Raw genomic sequence first — 21,948 nt, forward strand, 5'->3', positions numbered from 1 at the left:
AGTGGCAAGGAAATGTACCCTTATTACTGATCATTCACCCTTAGTTTGGATAAGTCAGAGGAAAGAATCTAACCCTCGAGTCATGCAATGGTTTATGGACCTGCAACCATACTGTTTAGCTGTGGAACATCAAAAGGGTAAAGACCAAGGGAACGTTGACTTCCTTTGCCGGTTCCCTTGCGAAAGAGATCCATCCACATTGCATAGGGTTAGGGTATGTGAAAAACCAGAGGGTGTTTCACTGCCCAGACCCTGGGGATCCCTTGCTCAGGTGGCCACTGCATGGCCATTGCTTTTGGATCCAGACCCTGAGGGTGGACAAGTGCGGGGAGTGAGGGAGAGACACTAGATGGTGAGATGCGGTATCCCCCATTTCCCAATACCCTTATCTAATCCTATTTTATGGGATATTCCAACTTCCCAGATCCCCCCCCCTTTCTACACAAACACTGAGCCGAGGAAGAGGTCTCAGGCTAAAAGGATTCCCACCAATGCAATACACTGGACATGTCCTTCTAATGAGATCAGGCAGGGTCAGGCACCTGACTTTAATCACACACACTTAATACCTGTTAACTCTCCACACATGGTTAAAAGGTGGAACACTGAGACACACTTTGAGCAAGGTGGTGCACGAGAAGGAGCAGTTCCTGCATGGCTATGGCGAGCCAGGCAAAGGGGAGCGACAAACCGAGGGGTTGAACCAAAGGGGCAGGAAGCCAGAGACCCCCCCCCAACCCTCCAGCAAGAGATCGCTATTTCCGAAAGGCAGTGTGGATTGCGCAGGACAGCCCAGCTGAAAGGGAGAAAGAGTCTTCCAAGTGCTACAATGTTACCAGCCAGTCTCCCCGGTGAACGGCAGAGTTGAGGAGGTGCCGAAGTGGCAGTGGTAACAACATTGACTCCTGCATCCACGGCGCGAAAGACAGAAAGCATTTTAGCACTATTAGTGAGTTGAGGGAAGCAACAAAAGTCTGGTCTGTGTTTAATTGACATGCTTGCAACAGTATCCGAGGGATGAAGGTTGTGGGTTTGAACTCTATGGGGAACACCAGGTCGACTAAAGAGTCCACCACTTCCAGTTTTTGACCTTCCACCCACCAGTGTTCGGCCAATTGCTTTTTTTGTCCTTTGAAAATATCATGACCTTTGTCTTAGAACAGTTAATCTTCAAATAATTTGATTTAGTGTAACTTACAAAGGCATCAATCACTTTCTGCAAACCTCGTGGGGTGAGGTCAAACAAAAGGAAGTCGTCCGCATAGGAAACCCATGTCAAGTGCTGTTTATTCAAACTAGGGGAGGCAAGTGCAGAATTCTGAAGGGTTTCACCAACGTCAGACATATTCAAATAAAGAAGACATGGTGCCAACATGCACCCCTATCTGACTCAGAATGAAGTGTTGATGGGTACTGATGTTTCACCATTTCTGTTTAATGTTACCCTTATTTTGGAGTGTTCCTGCAGGGAAATGATTAGTCTCACAAGAACCATGGATATATTCCAGCTAACCAACTTCTTCCATAAGAGGACCATATTTACAGCGTCAAAAGCTGAACTTAGATCAAAACTTACAATGTGTGATGCATGTACAGTGCCCCTTATGGCCAAACCTTTAACATATTTTATCAGGCCATTGATGTTCGTACTATGCTTTTTTCTAAACTCCACAAGCAATTTTTTAGTGTGGCCTGATTCTATTGCCCATGTATCTAAGTGCTTAAATAGCAATGACGCAAAAACGTTACTCTCCGTATCCAAGACAGAGATGGGTTGGTAATTACATGGGTTGTTTTGGTTCCCCCGCTTATAAATGGGGATTCAAAATGCAGTTTGCCAACTTATTGGCAGAATTTGGTCTTTTAAGATCTGTTGAAAGTAAATAGTCAAAATGGTAGACCAGGATGCTGGATCGTTCTTGAAAAGCATATTCAAAAGTTTATTGGGCCCAGTTTACCTGGAGCTGCTAATGCCTTAATGATTTCAGCTATTTCATCAAAATCAATTGTTAATTTCCAATCGTCTGAGCTTGGGTCCAGAAGTATGAGGGGAGGAGATTCAAGAGTGGAATTATGACACAATTTGGTCTGATAAAGAGACCCACTGCTGTTCCCCAATGGGGTTTAGCTGTAGGTCTGCCTGGTTTCTTCCTGGTTGTTGTTTGACACAGTGACTCCATCATACATTCTGCATCATTATTAAATAGCTGACATTTATGCAATGTACACCATTGGCAATAGTGTTTTCTCTTTTTTTTTTTTTTAGTCGTAGTTGTAGTTTGGCAATGGAATTACTCTTAATTATCCTGATTCTCCCCCTCATTTCCCTCTTTTGCATCCACAATATCCGATCAAATTGGTGGGCATGCTTTTCTGGGACTATCTTCCTTCTGTTTCCAATGTTAAGAAGGAGGTCTGTCAGGAAAGAATCAAAATGATTGACATTAAAAGTAAACATTTTCCAGTCCAGTGTACTGGAAGCCAATATCCTCTTGGCTCTACCATTCACCAGGGCGGCCCTGTGGATGTTCCAAGAGATTCTGTTCAGCCCCTGATTTACAGCTAGTGGGGGAAGATCGACTCCCGCCTTCCCTCTCCAAGGGCCAATCAAACACAGCTGTGATCATCTTGTGGTCACTGAACTCAATAGGTTGAACCCTAAAACTTAACATGTGGAAAAGGGTCTTGTTCACAAAGAAGTAATCTAAAATCGTCTGTTTCAAGATCGCCTGTTTCGGGCCCCATGCCCATGTACTGAGAGACTGTAGATTTCCCTGCACAGAGCCATTCAGTTGGATAAGACCAACAGATTCCAGAGACCCGAGCCATCTTTCTCCATACTTCACCTTTAAGGGGGCCGGACAATGAATAGTCTCAGGGCATGGATCAGATTTAGAGAAACAAAATGAGTTCAAGTCCCCCCACCTAGAACTACCGAGCCCTGCCTACAGTTATCCAACCAGTTTGAGACAAGGTCTACTATCTCCTTCAGAATACATTGAATATTACTCAATTTGTTATGCCAATAAATATTCAGCAATAACAGCTTCTGTTTTTTTCCCCTCTCAGTGTTATTGAAATCTAGGTTGCCAGTAAACATTTCTTTGAAATAACCAGAGAGTCTACGGTCAGTCCAGCGATCTTTTTTTATAAGGGTAACAAGTCTGCCTGACGGCCTCCGCTTTGGGCCTTTAACAGCTGAGGCGAAAAATGTTACAAAGTCATCCACTACCGGTGCATCAATTAACCAAGTTTCCTGGATGATAGTGTATTCATGAAGGATGTTTCCCAAATCTGGATTAGTATGTAAGTGAGTGTGACCACACTATTCCAGGAAAGGACAGTAAGTTTGTTAGTACCTATTCCCATGCCTCAGGTAGTATTGCACATGGTCGACTTCTGGAGCCCAGAGTCCTTCCTTGTGCTCAAATCTTGTTCCAGATGCTTCCCCTCCCCATCTCTGACTTGCATTATTCTGGCCCTTCGTTCCATGTATATGCTCTACGGGATTCTTGCAATTTGTCTCACTGTATGTCATCTATGTGGGCATCACCCCTCCTGCTTACCTCCTTTGAAATGTCAAATCCTAAATGAAGTAGAGTCCATTTTGTTTTGAACCAAATCAGATACAATTTGTGAGGAAAATGTTAATAATACTACGTCTGTTCTTTCTCTAAATGGAAATTCTATTCTATCTATGGGCCTCATTACGAGTCCAGCAGTAACGGAGGCGTTAAAACCGGCTGGTTACCGCCGGACTCGTATTACCATTCCGCCTCTGTGACTCCCGGAAATACCAGGGCATTACGACCCTGGTGTCCCGGGAATTCCGGAGGCGGAATTCGTTAAATCCCCATTCCCATTGAGTCCTATAGAATGGGAATGTGGACGGGGAAACACCGGCACCATCTCGTGATGGTACTGGTGTTTCCACGTCCGCCTGTAGGCAGGCTGTGTTAAACCCGCCAGGTCAGACCTGGCGGGAACATCACCTCCCGCCTGCAGGAGTCGGGATCGGGCGCTCCGGAATTAACAGTGGCGGCGGGTTTACCGCCACTATTATTTCCAGGCTGCCCGACCTGTAATGCGGCCCTATGTCTCTGTATGATATTGTTTTTAGACTGGAAACTTGGGAAAGCAGCCTCAGAATCCCTGTTCGGTTCAATACGAAAGACCTCTTTTCATATGTTGTGCATGTAAGCTTATACAGAGAACACAAGCGGTAGGCAAAGTGGCTCAAAGTTTAAGATAATTTCCTCTATTAGCTTGTTTGGAAGTAGGTAGCTTTGTTGAATAAATCGCTGTGCCTTCTACTTTTTCTCTTCTCTCCTAGCCCCTCGCATACCACCAGTGGGGAGATTGGAGGAGATTGTCTCTCAAACCTTCCCCCTTTCTTAAGCCAATTGATTTTGAGGAATACGTAGACTGTGGGTATTGTAATCTTTGGGGCCCTCCCACACTTGTGTAGTGTATTGCTTTTCCTGGTCCCACATCCCACACACCATTACTGAGGGGTGGGAGGGTGCGGCAAACAATGCTCAATGGATTTTTTGGAGTAGCTTGTAGAATTATCACTGAGGACTACACCCTCACCCACGTTTTGAGGTCTGATTGTGTTGGAAAAAAAGAGATCCTAGTGTGATTGTTTGTCATTTAAAAAAAATATTTGAGCTACTGATTCTTTAGACCGAGACAGATGGAAGGGGCTGAGCTCAAGAAAGTCCCAGCTTGGTTCGATATGTTCGCATGTTTGGTCTCATGATTACTTATCGGCAGCCTCCCTGAGGGAAGAGAAACCGATTTAAAAAAAGGCTTTAGTGATGGTGTTTGAGATTTTCGAGAGATTCCGATTTTTTTATTTATTCTTTTTGCTGACCTTACTCTTAGTTTTGGCTTTTGTGTTACCAACTTTCAGGGATTTATTTTGCAGGACATTTGGAAGTGCTTCTTTGGCCCTCCCTGATTCCACTAAGTAAACCTCATTGGCCGATGGTATAGGTGTCAGAGGGGACCAAAAGCAGAGTGACCTGAGACTTTTCTAAGGATAGTTCCTGCCCTCCCGATGAGGTTTTCTCCCCCACATTTAATACAAAGAGATTTTGGACTTTGCCCCATATTACATCAAGTAGTGTTGCATGAGTTTGAGAGTCTCTGGAGATTTTAAAATAAAGAAAGCAATGAGCTCAAAACCTGATTTCGTTCTGAAAACAGCGGGTCAGTTACCCCAAAAACAGTGGGGTCTAGAGCTTTAATTGCCAAGGATAGCGTCCTTTGCTGTCCTGGAGCGGGGGTGGATTCATAGGATGTAATGGATGAATCAGAGTCTGAATCAGAATCCGGAGCTTCAGGGAAAATTGGCAGAGTATTTAGGAAAAAGTCTTTGTCCGTTCCTTGCTCGTCCGCTTCAGACTCTTCATAGGACATAAGGTCAACACTAGTGGTTGGTTCCAGCTGTTGTATTGATGTTGCGATGTGTTCTCTCATTAATCCTGATGTAGAGGGATTTTGGTGAACCAGTTTATTACACTTCTGCTGTTTAGGGAAGTAAGAGTGTATCAGCTTAGTTGCCTTAAAGTTGGTAATTTGGGGTGTACGCATCGTTGCCTGTTCCCCCTGCACTTGATTGATAGCAACTGGAATGGAATTTACTGTTGGAGGTATAATTTCAATAACGGGAGAGGGAGGAAGAGGTAGATAAATTGCATACTGCAGCGCCGCGGACGCGTCCAGTTCCAGTGACGAAATAAATGCACAACTCCTTAAATCCATGATACAGAAGAAAAGTGACCGCCCTTCAGCGACCTGCGTTTATGCGCTTCGGCACTGGGAGGCAGGAACCACAGACAGAATAACGATTTGCACATTTGCAGACTTTGTATTTCTAGCAGATCCAAATGTGTCTTCTGATCAATCACCAGGGGTTCAAAGGCTCGAAGCCCGCAGTCACCCCGTTAAGCACCTGTTGGAAAGGTGATCAGAAGGGGAGGAAAGCCCTTGAACTCAGCAGGCTAACCGTTACACATAGCAGAATAGCAGGTAGAGATTTATGTCGGCATTCGGTTACTCGCTGTTCAAAGGTCCTGGATCCAGCCGTCCACTGTTGCAGCAAGTTCTGTAAAATAAGCACCTCCTTGCTAGTATTGGGTAAAGACAGACTGCAGCAAAAATGAGGCAACACACTCGCTGCACTTCCAAACAGTCAAAGCTATTGAGATCCAGGAGTGATTCCCGTCACTCTTCATCGTCACGGAGGAAGACTAAAAAACACCACCATAATTTGTTGTCTTTATATTCCTCGCCCGACGAACGCCAGATATGTTTCTCCCCAAAAGAATTCCTTTGCGGCCGAATGGAAACATTTCTGTGAGAAAATGTTGGAGGCGTTTTCGAAAGCGGCCCCTCCTGGTCCCTCAAAAGAGCCAAAAAATTCTATTGCCCCCACAACATCTTCCAAGCTCGGCAGGGAATCAAGTAAGGCTTAGACGAGCACGCCGAAAAGCCTGAGGCTGAACACCTCTGCGATGTCTTGAGTGGCGTTGACAGCTTCTGTGAATTCTTCCTCGAAGGTGTTGAAGTTGAAGGAACCTTCGACGTTGACCTCGGAGACTGCTCCAAGTTTCAAACCCTAATCTAAGACAGATTTCTTCAAATCCTTTTGGTCCATCTTCTCGTCTAGAAGTCTTAGCTTTGTGTTTAAAGGAAGCCAGTGGTCTGGATACCTCTCCTGAGGTTGAATTTGACACACCAGATGTCCACTCTCACCCAAATGCGGCCTATAGGACGGTCATGAACAGGGTGATTAAATATTTGACATTGGGCGTCCTGCAAAGGACATGACTCAAGCTGATCTGACATACATCTTAGATAGAGGCCCTCCTCAGGAGCCTGTGCTGCTCTTCTACACAGCACTTAAAAAAACATTTTGAAACATGGCAAAACCCAGACGCCACTCTGGCTGTTAACAAACATTTGGTGAAGAAGTATAGTCCTTTTTCTGTGGATCCTGATTTCCTCTCTAGGCATCCAACATCAGAGTGCTTGGTCGTACAGACGGCAAGCTCAGCTTCAAAGGCCACAGCTTTTCTGACCATCACTACGGATAGGGACGATAAGCAATATGACGCTCTCACAAAAATTATATTTTCTGCTGGAAACATGGCATTAAAAGCCATTAATGCATCTTGTGCACTAGCAAAATACACCTATACTGTGTGGAATGCAGTTGCCCAAGCCGCAGAAAACATTCCTGAAGGTGAGATACGAGATGGGTTCAATAACCTCATTAATGATGGTAAAGAGGCCTCTTATCAATCCCTTAAATCAGGCCTAGATGCGTCAGACTGCATCGGCAGATGTATGGGCTCTAGCGCAGTAATTAGCAGATTTGCTTGGCTCTGTAAGTCTGGGTTTTCACCTGATTTTCAGTCAAGGCTCCTAGATATGCCCTTTGATGCGTCCAATCTATTTGGCCCAAAGGCTGATGACATCCTAGAGAACCTATAGGCTTCTAAGCCTGCAGCAAAACCTTTGGGGGGAGCCATTTGCTAGCCTCAACAACATCCACCTTTGCAGCCCTTGAGAGGGATTCCCTTTCGCTATTACATCTCCTTTGGCCAAAGGGGAAGTGGTCAGACTACCCAGAAACAAGGACAAAGAAGGTTTACACATGCCCCTAGAGGTGGTGGAGGAAAAACTGCTCAGGCAAGAACCTCCTCATTGCCTTCTGCTACAGCTGCAAAATCTCTCTGAACACTTTACTCACGGTACCCCAAAGTGAGGGCAGGTTGACCCACCATCTTCAAGAATGGCATCTTATTACTTCAAATGCATGGACACTACAGATAGTGGCCAAAAGGTACTGTCTCCCATTTCTGCAAAGACCCCCAGATTGTCCCCTGAGCGAACAATCTCTTCTGGAACAAGATCCGCTCCTCCTACAGGATATTTTTCCCTGTTGGGGGAAGATGCTGTGCAGAAGGTACATATGGTGGAACAAAACCAAGGTTGGTCATTCACCTATTTCCTGGGCCCCAAGAAAGACAGTGGACTGCGACCCATCCTGGACCTGAGGCTTTTGAACAAGTTCCTCAGAAAGGCCAAATTCAAGATGGTCACCCTTCAGCTCCAGGACTGGATGGTGTCACTTGATCTTAAGGATGCTTCTGTTCATGTCCCTATACATCCCTGACACAGGTTCGCCATTGGCAGTTCTCACTATCAAGGGTCTTCACCAAATTGATGGCGGTGGTGGTAGCGAATCTAAGGGGGGGGTTCACATCTTTCCCTACCTAGACGATTGCCTGATCGGAGCTGGTTCCCCTGAATAGGCTCTGGAACATCCCTACAGCTTCTGCCACTCCCTCCACAAACTGGGCTTCTCTCTCAATTTCAAGAAGTTCCAGATGACATCCTCTCAGAAGCTTCAATTTATTATTGGAGTGGTACTGAACTCTTCCACAGGGAAGGCTTTGCCTGCTGAGGTGAGTGCTCAACATATCTTGCAGAAGGTAACAAGATTTCAGAACGCCCAATATCTACCAGCATTTGACGTTCAGAGACTCATGGCATCTTGCATTTTCCTGGCGCCAGAATCCCGCCTAAGGATGAGGCCCCTCCAGTGTGTCTTCAGATCCCAATGGTCACAGTTCTCAGGCCGGACGACAGATCTTCTTCAGGTCTTTAGCAAGGTTGCATAGGATCTCCTGTGGTGGGCCTGCAAGGAGAACCTGATGATAGGGGACCTTTTTGGCAGCCCTGGCCAGCGATTACTGTAGTTATGGATGCGTCGCTCTCAAGATGAGGAGTTCACATGAGCAATCTGACAATGTCCGGACTTTGGTCGCCTGTAGAATCAAGACTACACATAAACCTTTTAGAGCTGAGGGCGATCAGATTGGCGCTGATGGCCTTTTTGATGTTCAGCCAGGGGAAGAATTTCCTGATAATGACGGACAACACAGTGGCCATGCATTACCTCAACAAGAGAAGTGGTGTTGGGTCACTAACGCTGTGCAGGGAGGCAATGCAGCTCTGGTTTTTGGCTCTACAAAACTCTGTTGGCTGTTCACAAAGCCAGGGAAGGGAATACGCCAGCCGAAGCTCTGAGCAGACAGAGCACGATCTCCCACAAGTGGGAGTTGGGTCAGGAAGACTTTCTAGAGGTCTTCGTCCTTTGGGGAACCCCTCAAGTGGATCTATTCACATCCAGTATCAACGGGAAGTGCGACCTGTTCTGCTCCAGGGAATTTCCCCAGAGAGGAACTCTGGGGGCCTCGTTCATAGTGGACTGTGAATTTCCACTCCTGCACCCATTCCCACCAGTCCCTGTCATCCCTCACGTCATCAGGAGGTTGAGGAAGTTTGAAAATCCATTATTCTGATTGGGCCAGGAGGATGTGGTCCCCGGACCTTCTAGACATGTCAATCTGCCCTCCATTCCGTCTTCCCCAGAGAGTGGATCTATTCTCGCAGGAGGGAGGACATCTTCACCTAGGAATCAGAACACTGAACCGGCTAAGATATAAAGATAGGAACCTCCAAGAAGACGTTATGGAGCTGTTGCTTTTGGCCAGAAGACCAGCAACTAAAGCACTATACTGCTGCCTCTGGGACAAGCCTTGCAGCTGGTGTACAGCCAAAGATATAGATCCCTTCTCTTGCAATACATCTGCAGTGCTTTCTTTCTTACTGCACCTAGCCAATCAGGAGCTGCAGATGACTACCATTAAGGGATTACTTGGTGGCGTTATAAATGTTTTAATTCATGGCAGTACAAGGCTCCTGTTTTTAGATGGCTATTGTAATAGAATTCATGAAAGGACTGAGAAATACATTCCCACCTGTGCCTTTTCTGGTTCCGTCTTGGGGTTTGAATTTGGCACTTAAGTTTTTAATCAAAGCGCCTTTTGAACTGCTTATTTCCTGTCCTCTCGCATTCCTAACCTGGAAAACCATCTTTTTAGTAGCCATCACTTCTGCTCGCAGAGTTAGCAAGCTACAAGCCCCTTTGTGCAAACCACCATTTACAGTATTTTCTAAGGAGAAGGTAGTTTTAAGGGTGCGTCCCTCTTTTCTTCCCAAGGTGGTATCTGAATTTGATTTAACACAAAAGATTGCATTACCAGCTTTGTATCACCCTACACACCCTTCTAAGGGTGAAGAGAGGTTACACAGACTTTACCTGAAAAGGGCTTTTGGCTTTTACATTTCAAGAATGTCAGCTATCAGACAGGATGACCAACTAACTATTCATTGGTTACACTGGTCAAAAGTTCGGCCACGCCACAACCAAGCAAACACTATCACAATGGATCATTTTAAGCATTTTGAAGTACTAATCCATTGCTGGGAAGGGTGTGCTTGATAATTTAAGAACCCATTCCACCAGGGAAGTGGCAACTACTTTGGCTCTACAAAGACGTGTGCCAGTGTAGGACATTTGCAAAGCCGCAACAGGGTCCTCCCTCCATATTCTCAAAGCACTATTGCTTAGACAGCTTGTCGGGCAGGAAGAGCAGTTCTGCACAACATTATGCGCTAATAACATTTTTGCAAAAAGCCACTTCTCTCATCTCCATCTCAAAAACTGCGGTGGCAGTCTGTCTAAAATGAGGAATGCGTGACAATCCTGTCTCTTCAGCTCTACAGCAACCAGACGTCTTGTCAATTTCTTACAGCTCAATCCACTAAGCTTCTGCTTTCCTCTATTGCATTTTCCCATCTCTTCTACTGTTCCTCTATTCTTCTCTTCTTGGCCTTCCTGCTTACAGACTTGCCCCTCTGTGCTCAATTTATAATTCTTCCATTTGTCTGCTTATTCGTCTTCCTCGCCATGAATCCATCTACCCTGCTCTAGCGAGACCTAGGTTTAGGGATTTTAAGAGGGGCAAGATGGTCGGCAGATAGTGAAAAAGCCTGGTGAATGCAGTTCAAATCGGGCATTTGATGGCCCAAATAAAGGGCTTACATCTGAGCCAAAATTTCAGCACAAGGAACTATGCACCAGTTAAGCCGAGGAGCAAGGCGTAATCTATGTCTTGGAACAGCAGATTTATTTTCCCAGGAGAAAAGGTATTATAAATTGATCTGTCCAAAAGACATGCAGTGTTGGGTAAACTGTGGAAGGAGCTCAAAATCAAAAACTAAGATGCAACGTATTCCCAAGTTGGTGGGTAGGACCCATCACCGACTGCGGAAAAGCAAAGTCATTCATAGCTGAAATTAATCAACATGCTTGTAGATCAGAGGGGTCATTCGGTTTAAGATTAGACACCAAGTACCCAAAGATTAGAAAACCGAAGCTGGAGATGTGTGAGTTATTCTATGAAGGATTGGCAGAAATCAGTATCAGGACTAGGAGGACGATAAAGAAGCAGGATGTTAATAGGTAAGGTTGGGGACAAAATTAAATGAGAAAGAAGTTGCCTCTATTTTCATATTGTGACTAAAGTGCAGCATAGTGCCAGTAAACATGGATCTGAATATTATAGCAACCCCACCACCCTGGTGGGTAGCAGCATGGTCCAGATGAAGGATATTGAAATTCGAGGGTAGAAGCTTAGCCATAGAAGGGCCAGAGGACTCGCCGAACCAAGCTTCTGTAATGCAAGTCAAATCTGGAAGGTTATTTAAAAGATCATAACAATGAGCTGTGAAAGAGTGCACATTGAGTAAAAAGCATTTTAAAATATGAGACAAAGAAGGTAGGGGGCCAGGCAAGGTTCATTGACCAACATGACACTGGCTGGGAATATTGTGGTGGGGTGGGGGGTGCAAGCTCCAATAACGTGTCCTGTAAAATAGACCACCTTGGATTGGAGCGATTTCAGGTTTAGACCAAGGACTAGTCCCCTGAGATCCGCCCGAAACACAGACGAGTACAGACGGGCTTGACTTTGGCACAACTTCAATGTGCAAGGCCTGTTCCCGCTGCGCTTCCTGGCCTGTGATCTTACTTGTAAGCACATTGTATCGCGGAAGCTAGACCGCTCCCACTTCTCGGTGAGAAAAGACTGCAGAATGTATCTGTGGTGAAAGAAAGGAAAACCCACTCGCCACCAGACACGAGCCTCTTGGATGCAATGTTGCAATGTGGAAGCCAGGCACCTTCCAAATCGATCAGTTCGGCTTTACAAGGAACCAAAATAAATTAACTACACAAATTAAAATAAAATACTAAAATAATCATAACAAAGCATGTCTGCATAAAAATGAAAAGGAGGTGACCAGTCACCTGCCTGACTCGACAAGCAAATCTAAAAGGAAATGAGTAAAATCAATAAAATGAAACAAATCAGCCAGTAACTCAAAATAAGATTTGAAAAAAGGAAATAGACCCTGCAACCGAAGCGGCTGTACCTGATGGAATCCTGGGCAAGGCAACTCTGACCCCTAAGAGCAGTGAGTGCCAGACCTCTCCCACTGCTGCAGTGAGAATATACTGCAGAACATATCTGCGTGGAGGAAAGAAAGGAAAAGCCACTTGTCACCAGGCACGAGACCCTGGGACGCAATGTGGAAGCCAGGCACCTTCAGCTGATCAGTTTGGATGTGCCAGGCTACCTTCCGGTGACGCTTCATTTTACAAGTATTTATTAAATACATTATAAGGATTCTATATGTCAGCTTCTGCACTCGGTGTAATCATGGTTTTCAAATTATAATATCTTTTGGTGCATTTGGACATGAACCCAACTGCAGTCCACACCAAACAACTCCCAAGCTCCCTCTTATATATCCCTCCCCCTCTCTGGATTGGCCACTTACCCTACCAATGGTTTACCTTGCTTTCAAGGTGTGTGACGGGAGGGCTTGGGAGGTTACATAAGGGTTTTAAGCCCCACCCCCTTTTCTACACGGCTTTGCTGTATTAGGGAGTTTCTCTTGATGAGCTGGCTCTTCTTTTCTGGTCTGTGGTTTTTCTTGCGAGGATGTTATGCAGAACAAAGCCAGGTCCTGCCATGGTAACATCCTGGCAGGTAAGGAGATGGTGGGAGGAAGCCTGTCTACACATTCTCTGGCACCCAGGGTTGTTGGGATCGGGCTCCCTCCTTCCCCTGACAGGGCTGGATCAACGGTCCTGTCACACCCAACAGTGCTTACGTCTGAGCAAGTCCTTACCGACTATCGAAGCTTACATTGACAGCAAAAAAAATGTACACAAGCCAGAACCTGTATCCTAGTATCCTGTTTGTATATTTTGAAAATGATGATGCAGTTGTACCCATATTTGAACAGTCCATGTTGAGATGGGTTGTACCTTGCATTATGCCTTGTTATGAAAAAACAAATTGATCTTCACCTGGAACACACATCCCCCTATGGGCACTCTTGCACAACATTCGTGTTGGTAAAATGTTGGTGAAGTATAGCAGAACCTTTGACCGCTTGCTAACTGAAACCTGCAAAGTAGCAGTGTTGAGCTTTGTCCTTTTCATATACATAGATTATCAGGTAGTATAGTCACAGCTCAACCCTCTGTCTAGGTTGGTTCTTTCCTCTGAATCCCACTTCTTTGGATACTACTTGCTGATCATAGTGTCTAGAACAGCATGTTGTTTACATGCAATGATTCTTTTCCAAATAGGCAATATTATGATTAGAATACATCCCCTCCATAACAGTTCTACCCACCCACCACCTCTCTGGCCCTGCAACATTCATCTCTAAATTGTTCCTGCTCCTAAGGAAACCAAAAGATGTAGTAGACGCCAGTGGCTGGGCCGTTTTAAAAATTCTTGGTGCAAGCAGGCTCTTCAATCGAAGTTACATGTGTTCCAGAGTACCTGCCTAAGCAATGTAAAGGGATCCACGTGCGAAAAAATAGTAGGTGATCATTTTTGGGGTGACTCATGCTGGGAAACCAGTGTTAAAGTAACATATATATATATGCATATCCAGATAGTAATAGTCAATATTTGTTTTCACATTTGTTTTCAGTCTGCAATATACAAAGGCGAATACTCGGCTGTGCACCCCACTGTGAGAATGTTCTGGGATACATTTCATAACTTTCCACTGGAACAGAAAAAGAAATTTCTCTGTAAGTATAATATACTGTGTAACGCAATGTGTAGTTTCCCAATTGCCTGACATTTCTCTCGCCTCCTTTAATTCTCTCATTTGGGTTTCGCAAATGTTCTAGCACTTGAAGTTTACTTCCAATGTAGCCAGGCCACTTGCTCTGTCTGCAGTTTATTTCTGCCTTCCTAGGTTCCACATTGCTTGAGATTTCTATGTTGTTTAACTATTTATCTTTTGTTTCACATAACAATTGTATACAAACTGCTATGAACTAAGAATTCTAAAAGGATCCAATTAGACATATTTGCAGTGTCAAAGAAAATGGTACATTTTAGACACAAATGGCTGCATGGTTCATTGATGATTCATCTATATTTTGATTAAATGACTTTTTACAGGTACATGAATATAGTATTTGCGTGTACTAGACAACAAAGCAAATATTAACAGCCATTGTGGTTTATTAGTGAAAAAGCAAATGTAATATGTCGTATACAAATGTATAGCAAATGGAGAAGTTGTAAATCCACTTTCTGGTAGTGAGTCCCGAGTTTACAGTGCAGTATCGTTTTCCTGATAACAATTTTTAAATAAAAATTGGAAGCAGGAAAACATATACAGTATGTAAACTTAATGTGGTTGGCTTCTTCGCTTCTAGTAAATAATATAAAAAAAGCCAAATTAAACTCCCAAAGAGTGTAGCACAAAAGAAAAGGCTAAAAGCGACTGATGGATCTGATAGAGCTGTATGACTATTATGGAAGAGTAATCCGAAAAGAATGGATAGACTTATTACCTTAAAGTGAATCTCTCCTGTTGATGTAATTATTTTCTTTAATAAAACAAATCTTGACAAACCTATCTGATGTGCATGTACAGAGGTTGTTGTTCTCTCATGCCAGATACCATATAAGAAGTTCACTTTTCTTGCTGCTCTTTCGATCACGTTTTTATTTATTCAAACATCTGATATTGTAGTATGTTCATTGATATACTTTAAAATAGTTCTCTGTGGGTCACCCCATATTTTGTTGTTTGAACATTTCAAGATGTTACTCCTTTCATACAAAAGCAATATCTGAAGTCCACCGACTGGTGCTACAGACGATGGGAAATGTAGCGAATAGTTCAGAGTCCTCACTCACTTAAGCCACCACTGTCAAGTTTAAGCTTTCACATCTGTGCTTCAGCCTTGCAGTCTTGGCTAGGTGCCCTCCTTCTGCACTCTGCGTGCCACAGATTTTTCACTGTGTGCCTAGAAATAGGCATGTCCAATCTCATGTCTCACTACAGGCAGATCCACTGCCTAGCATGAGACTGTAGTCTAACAGTCAAACTGCCACCCTGCTTGAGTCTGAAATATTTGAGTGTCTCCCCTTTGGTGGTTGGGGGTTGCTCCCATTGGTGGCAGTACCTAACTGATTTGCATACGACTGGACCTCTATGCAATGGCGCAGAGGGGCTAAAAAATTGTGGTATGGAAGGTTGCCTGGAGCAATGCCATTGGTTCAGATTAATTCAAAATCTTCCACCCATCACTTTTTTGGTTTGAGGTTGGGGGGAGGGGGCTTGACCATCATGTTCCCTGCAACCTATTGATTTCAAAAATCAAAATAAACTTTATTTCGTGTGAAGCCTATAAGAGTGTATCACAAACATATCACATTATGAATACTAAGATCTCTGCTTCAACATACATAAAAACATCAGCAGTCATTTTCAGTATTTATCTCAAAAATATATTTCCATTAATTCATACTCATAGGTCTTTTTTACTAAACATTTTTAGAAGTACAACAGATATGTTCATTATAATTAAATATTTTCTTTGGTAAATTCTGCAACTGGAAAAACATTCAATCTGACTTCCGTATATAATACCCGATACTATCTTTTGTACATTTCATAAGATATGATTCAGGGGCCAGGCTGGATTTAAAAGATAATATCCTGGGAATGTTCCCAACCTAAATGAGTCAATAATCAGGGTCTCCAGGTACAAAGTATCAATCCTGGTTACCCTGATCATTTGTTCCGAAATGAAAATCCCTTTGATTATGAGATGTGACAACCAATTCTATTTAGCAGCATGTCCAGATGCCTGCACCATTTCCACGTTTTACCATTTGAGGACTTGGCCATGTCCCAGAACATCTTGTTATTATGACTTGGGTTATTTGACATATTCATCCTTAGCCAAAAAAAGAAGTTTGCATAGTGCCACGAATATTAACGCTGTAACCCCAGTTTCATTAAGTAATGGGATCTGCATGATACTAGCAGGAATGCTTTAAAAAGAAAAAGTGTTTTCTACTGTGGTCAATAGAGTAGTATCTTCGAGCCCCCAGAGCTCGCTCCTATATAATGCAGCGGGCTGTGCTTTCCCTCCTTTTAGGAAAGTCACATCTGGGTGTTTGCAGTGCGCTTACCCCATAACCCCCTGTCTTCCATCCTTACTGCTCCTGCGTTCCCCTGTGGTGTGCTGCCTTGTTGCCTCCTGTATGTCTCCCTCTGAGTGAACCCCCCCCCCCCCCGAGTTAGGAAAAGAAGCACAGCCCACAGCCGCGCACCATGGGAAGCACCAGTCTTACCTCCTTGCACCCCTTATGTGCTCTCCGTCTCTCCCGTTTTCTCAAACTGCTACTCTATCTCCTATCCTATCCCTCTCACTAAATCTGGAAGGAAAAGGTTCAAGAGGGATATCCTGGTCTCAAACCCAGTCCTCCCTATCGGTGATACCCACATCAGCGCATCCTTCAGACAGACTCCCAACGACATCCTCTTTGTCGTTCCTCTCCAGACCTATGGACTCCAAATATGGTCACTGCACCCTCTCCTTTCTCCGCCTCTCTCATTAATGGTGGCACCCGGTGGGAGGTCCTTGTGGCCCGTTCCAATCCTCCAAGACCATCATCAATGTCTATATAAATGGTACCGTCATTGTCCAGGGCTCTCAGCCCAATCAGTTCCTTCTTGATAGAAGGAGTGGCAGGAGAAGGGAGGAAATTGATGAGACGCGGGAGACTCCTAACACCTCTCACCTCTGCTACCTTCTTCCTCCTCTGCTGCCTCTCTGGCAGCCTCTTCCTCCTCCGCTGTGGCTCCTATACCACCTCCATCTACTGCCTCTGCCCACTCTCAGGCCTTGCTACTGCCTCTGCTGGGTGTACCTCACACATGCACCCCACCTCGGAAGTCTTTCAAATGTGGCAACCTGCTCCACGTAGCTACTCTCAAATCTCGCTCTGCTGTCAAACATTCCTCTGACATCTGCCACCTCCACGAAAACCTTGACCTGGATGTCCTCGCTCTCACCGAGACATGGTTCATGGCCAGCTCAGTTGCGAGTTTTGACACTCTCCTCCCTGAGGGCTACAAGATCCTCTCTAAGCCCAGAACCAACCGGCCCAGAGGTGGAGTGGCCCTGATGTTTCTGGAATGGGTCCCTTCTTCTGTCATTCCTACACAGGCCTACTTCTCCTTTGAATGCCTAATCTGCGGGCCCTCTATCTCCTGGCCTCTCTCTGACTGTGGCCGCCATCCACAGGCTACCTGGCCAGGTCACCCTCTTCCTATCAGAATGGGCTGACCTCTCTTCTTCTTTCCTTACCTCAACTTCTCCTCAGAGACCTCAACACCCATCTCAATGCTTCTAATCCCTCCTCTGGGCTCTTCCTCAACCTATGCAACTCTCTCTCTCCCTTTATATTCTACCCTCTGGTCCAACGCACTCTGCTGGACACACCTTGGATGTTCACATCTCCTCAGACATCCCCCTCTCTAACCCTCTCACCATTCCTCTCTCTTGGACTGTCCGCTTTCTGCTCTCTCACCTGAAACCTCTTGCCCCTCAAGCAAAGCCTTACCCAGCACTGTCACCTTCCTTCTCAGTCATTCGGCCGATGAAGCGAGTGTCAGTGGACGCCTTTGCCTCTACTTTCTCTGCTCCTCCTACTCCTGTGGCTGACTCGCACTCCGACACAGCCTTCTGTAACCTGCATCTTTCTATCTCCAACACTCTGGACATCCTTGCCCCTGTCATGAGAATCCGTCTGAAGCCTACCTCCAAGTGCAACTCTTGGTATGACTCTGACCTTGCCGCCCTGAAACGCAAGTGGCTGAGAAGAAGTGGAGGGCTTCGGGCACATCCTTTGACAAACTGGCCTGCCGCCTGTCCAAAGGCAATAGAGACTCTCTGTCCTGTCTAAGAAGAGGGTCCATATCCAAACCTGCGCCTCTGCGGCATCTAACAACAATCTGCAAGGAGCTGGCCAATCCTACACCAGTCTTCACCTCTCCTGTTCCCTCCAAGGCCCTGTGTACGGCTCTGGCCTCTCATTTCCTTACTAAAACTCAGGACATCCTGTCCTCGCTTTTCTCCTCTCCCTCTCTCAGGCCCCCTTTGTCTGCCTCTCCATCACCTCTTGCTTTTTCCTCCTCGCTCCGGCAACACTTGACATTGTCTCTAGACAAGTACAATCTACGAAAGTTTCATCCATATAGGTGCTCCCCTGCTCCTCCAGAACCATCAAGGACCACATTATGCCAATTTCTCCAATCACTCTTTCGAAACCGGATCTTCCCCCCTCTCTCCTTAGGCGCTCCCTTGTGCACCCCCTCCTAAAAAAGCCCTCTGCGGATCTTACTTGTCCAGCGAACTATTTTCAAATTTCTATCACTCCTTTCCTGGGCAAACTCCTGGAAAAGCTGGCCATCTCCCAGCTTACCCTCCACACTGAATCTGTTGGGTGCCTCCATGACCATCAATCTGGCTTCAGAGCAGCCAGAGGCACAGAAACTGCTCTCCTGAGCACCCATGAAGATCTGCTCTCTAACCTCGACTCCAGCTCTCCCCATGTCCTCATCCTCCTTGAACTTTCCTCTGCTTTCGACAGTCAATCACGCCACCGTGATCATCTGACTCTGTGTGAACCTGGTCATCACGGATCAGGCCCTGGCGTGGCTGTCGTCCTTCTCCTGGACCGTCCTTTCCAGGTCCAACTTGGATCCTGTCTCTCCACCACCTCTCTCTCCACATGTGGCGTCCCCCAGGGTTGTATCCTCTCACCCTGGCTCTTCAATGCCTATCTGGACCCTTTGGCCCACCTGATATCTAGCTTTTTTTCTAACTTTTTGCGTTATGTAGACCACAGCACCTCGGTCTTGTCCCCATTTAATTTCAGCCAGTTACTGCCTATCCACTCACTCACGGCCAACAGGCAGCTCCTAAACTGAGACGCGATGCCCGGCTGGGTAGAATCCCACCGGAAGATGATTTGCATGTCGTCAGTATAGGAGTAACATCTGAAGCCGAAGGAGCGGATGAGCAGAATCAGAGGCTGAATATAGATGTTCAAAAGGGCCGGGGACAAGGCCGAGCCCTGGGGCACCCCACACAACAGAACCACGGCGGCAGAGATGAAGGAGGCCAGTGTCAGTGTCTGAGTACGGTCGGCTAAGAAGGAGGCGAGCCAGGCCAAAACCTGGCCAGAAATGCCAGCCCCCACTAGCCGGTCCGGTAGTACCAGATGGTCCACTCTATCGAACGCGGCCGATAGTTCTAACAAAATAAGGGCACCTGTTCCACCTCCATCAGCCAACAAACGAAGATCGTCATATACCGAGACTAATACACCTTCCGTCAACCGGCTCGGTCAAAACCTGGACTGGAAGGGATCCTGGAAAGAAGAGTGTTCCAAAAAGGAAGTAAGCATGGGGGAAACAAGGGACTCCAGCAATTTCATAAAGAAGGGGATCAAGGAAATAGGCCAAAAATTTGCCAGAGAGGAAGGATCTAACAAAGGCTTTTTCAGGAGCAGAATAACAACAGCTTGTTTAAGCTCAGGTGAAATAGCTCCCCTTAGAAGCGGTTAACGACTCTTGTCAGTCACCCAAGATGAAATATGGGGAGAAATGTCCTTCAAGATTCTCAAAGGGATAGCATCCGAGGGTGAGGCAGATTTGAGTTTGCCAATCACAAGCTCGAGCTCCTGTGGTGTGGTCTATAAAGCTATTATGTCCCTTTAAAAAAGACAAAGTAGCTTAAGTGGTTGTTGCAAATTGACAGGCCCCCAGCAACCATGTACGAACATGATACGGAAGGAGGGGTATGGTTTAGCAAACAACTGGGTAATGTCTGCCAGGTACGGAATGACAAAGACTGCAGGCAGTAAGGGGCCACCACCCTAACAAGATAAGGAGCGGACGCAAGTGATTTTGGTGCTAGGGCAGCATCTGTCAAGTGTGGCCCGGGGCAAGGAGGAGAGCAGTGCTGTCAGGGCAATCTCTGCCCCACCGTAAAAAGCAGAAAAAGGAGGGGGTGGTTTTTTGATGCCCGAGCCCCCTCTGTCGGTGCAGCTCAGGCTTTGAGGATAGTGGCGCTGACAGCACTGGCAGCATGGTTCTCAGTGTGGGGCTCCCATGATAAGAGAGAGCATCACATTGGGAGCAGTGCCGCCAGGGCAGCAAAACCGGGGTAATGGCGAGGCTTCCCTCATTGCCATTTTCCAGGCTAAACTTGGAAATTGGTCAATGGGGCGTTGCTAAAACAAACACTATTTTACCCAAGTTACAAATCGGTGAAAATATATATATAAGGCCTAAATCACAATTCACCCCTCATTATAGACCTTCCAGGGCTTTATAACAGTATTAATTCGCAGTCAGCCAGAAAAATACATTAAAGCCACAAAGATGGATCCATAGTACCCCTTAGCAAGAGCTTCCAAGAACCAATAAACAGTTCAGTAACAGTTACCTTCCTGATTGATTTGATGGAAAAATACACACCTAGTTACTAGTCGCCGTCAGTGTGTCAACTACGTTTAACAGACAAGAAATGAGAGGGATGATTTCAAAAACGTATTTAAAATTACAGGCAAGTACAAAAATTGGTCCAGAGCTCACTGAAACCCTAGGGGATTCAGGCAAAATTTCCAGTGGCAGGTAAATACCCCAGACTTACTTTAAGGAGAGTTCCAGTGTGAGCAGTTCCATAGCAAGTAATTGGAAATGTTAACGGCCCGGTACAACGTCCTTTCATTGCGGGATGCTTTTTCGCTGGGGTTTTTACCGCAATTTCTTTTAACAAAAAAAACGTATATATTTGCCTACCCCCCCTAAAAATTCGAAATGTTGGGTGTGTTGGGTGTGTGTGTTCTAGAATAGCAACAAAATTAAAGGGGATGGAGGTTTTGGGGGGGGCGACCCTTTGTTCGCAGACACATTTATCACAAAACTATTCAGGAAAAAAAAAGATATTTCTTCATAGAAGCATCAAAAGTATCAATTCTGATTGATCAGCTTAACCACATCTCGCTGGGCTCTAAGGGTAAGGAAGTGTAAACAGGCATATAGAAATTGGGTTAAGTATTATAGAATAAATCTGTATAATAAGGACAGCCAGGAGATGTTACGGTTATCAAGTTCAATCCACAGCTGTAATGGCGTTCTATTAATAGTGTTGATGCCTGGCGGCCCTCCTTACCCTTTGCCTTACATAATTATATTTCAGAGGTTCTTTCACAGAATTTGATTTTGAGACTAAAATAAAGAAGGGTAAAAGGTCAAATGCCATGGGCCCTGACGGTTTTATCAAACTTGGAGATGAAAGATAATCCTACTCTTTGGTTGACAGTTCTGTTTAAACTTTTTTCTAATATTGAACTTCAAGGTACACTTCCTAAATCATACAGTGCTTGTTATATTGTGCCTATTTTCCAAAAATGAAAATGCTTAAACCCAGCCAATTAATAGCTGATTGACTATGTATCCAACAATGCAAAGATTTTTGCGTCACTTTTATTGGATGGTCTTAATGATTCGGCACAAACGATTGGGCGTCCAACCAAGCTCCAAACAGGTTTCAGGAAAGGGATTGGAACCTTGGTTAATGTGCTTTTGGTTACATTGCTCCAAAGATAAGGA

General features: G+C 45.3%; 1 protein-coding gene across 2 annotated transcripts in view; it reads left to right on the forward strand.

Moving 5' to 3' along the window:
- HERC3 (HECT and RLD domain containing E3 ubiquitin protein ligase 3) overlaps positions 1–21,948 on the forward strand; it is a 1,960,519-nt gene that overhangs the window by 1,925,877 nt on the left and 12,694 nt on the right. For both annotated transcript variants that reach the window (XM_069630741.1, XM_069630742.1), the window contains one exon: positions 13,939–14,041. In XM_069630741.1, coding sequence (XP_069486842.1) covers positions 13,939–14,041 — 103 coding nt within the window. The remainder of the gene's footprint in view (positions 1–13,938; positions 14,042–21,948) is intronic.

This window comes from Ambystoma mexicanum, chromosome 6q (assembly GCF_040938575.1).
Source record: "Ambystoma mexicanum isolate Mex_15411 chromosome 6q, UKY_AmexF1_1, whole genome shotgun sequence".
Lineage (NCBI taxonomy): Eukaryota > Metazoa > Chordata > Amphibia > Caudata > Ambystomatidae > Ambystoma > Ambystoma mexicanum.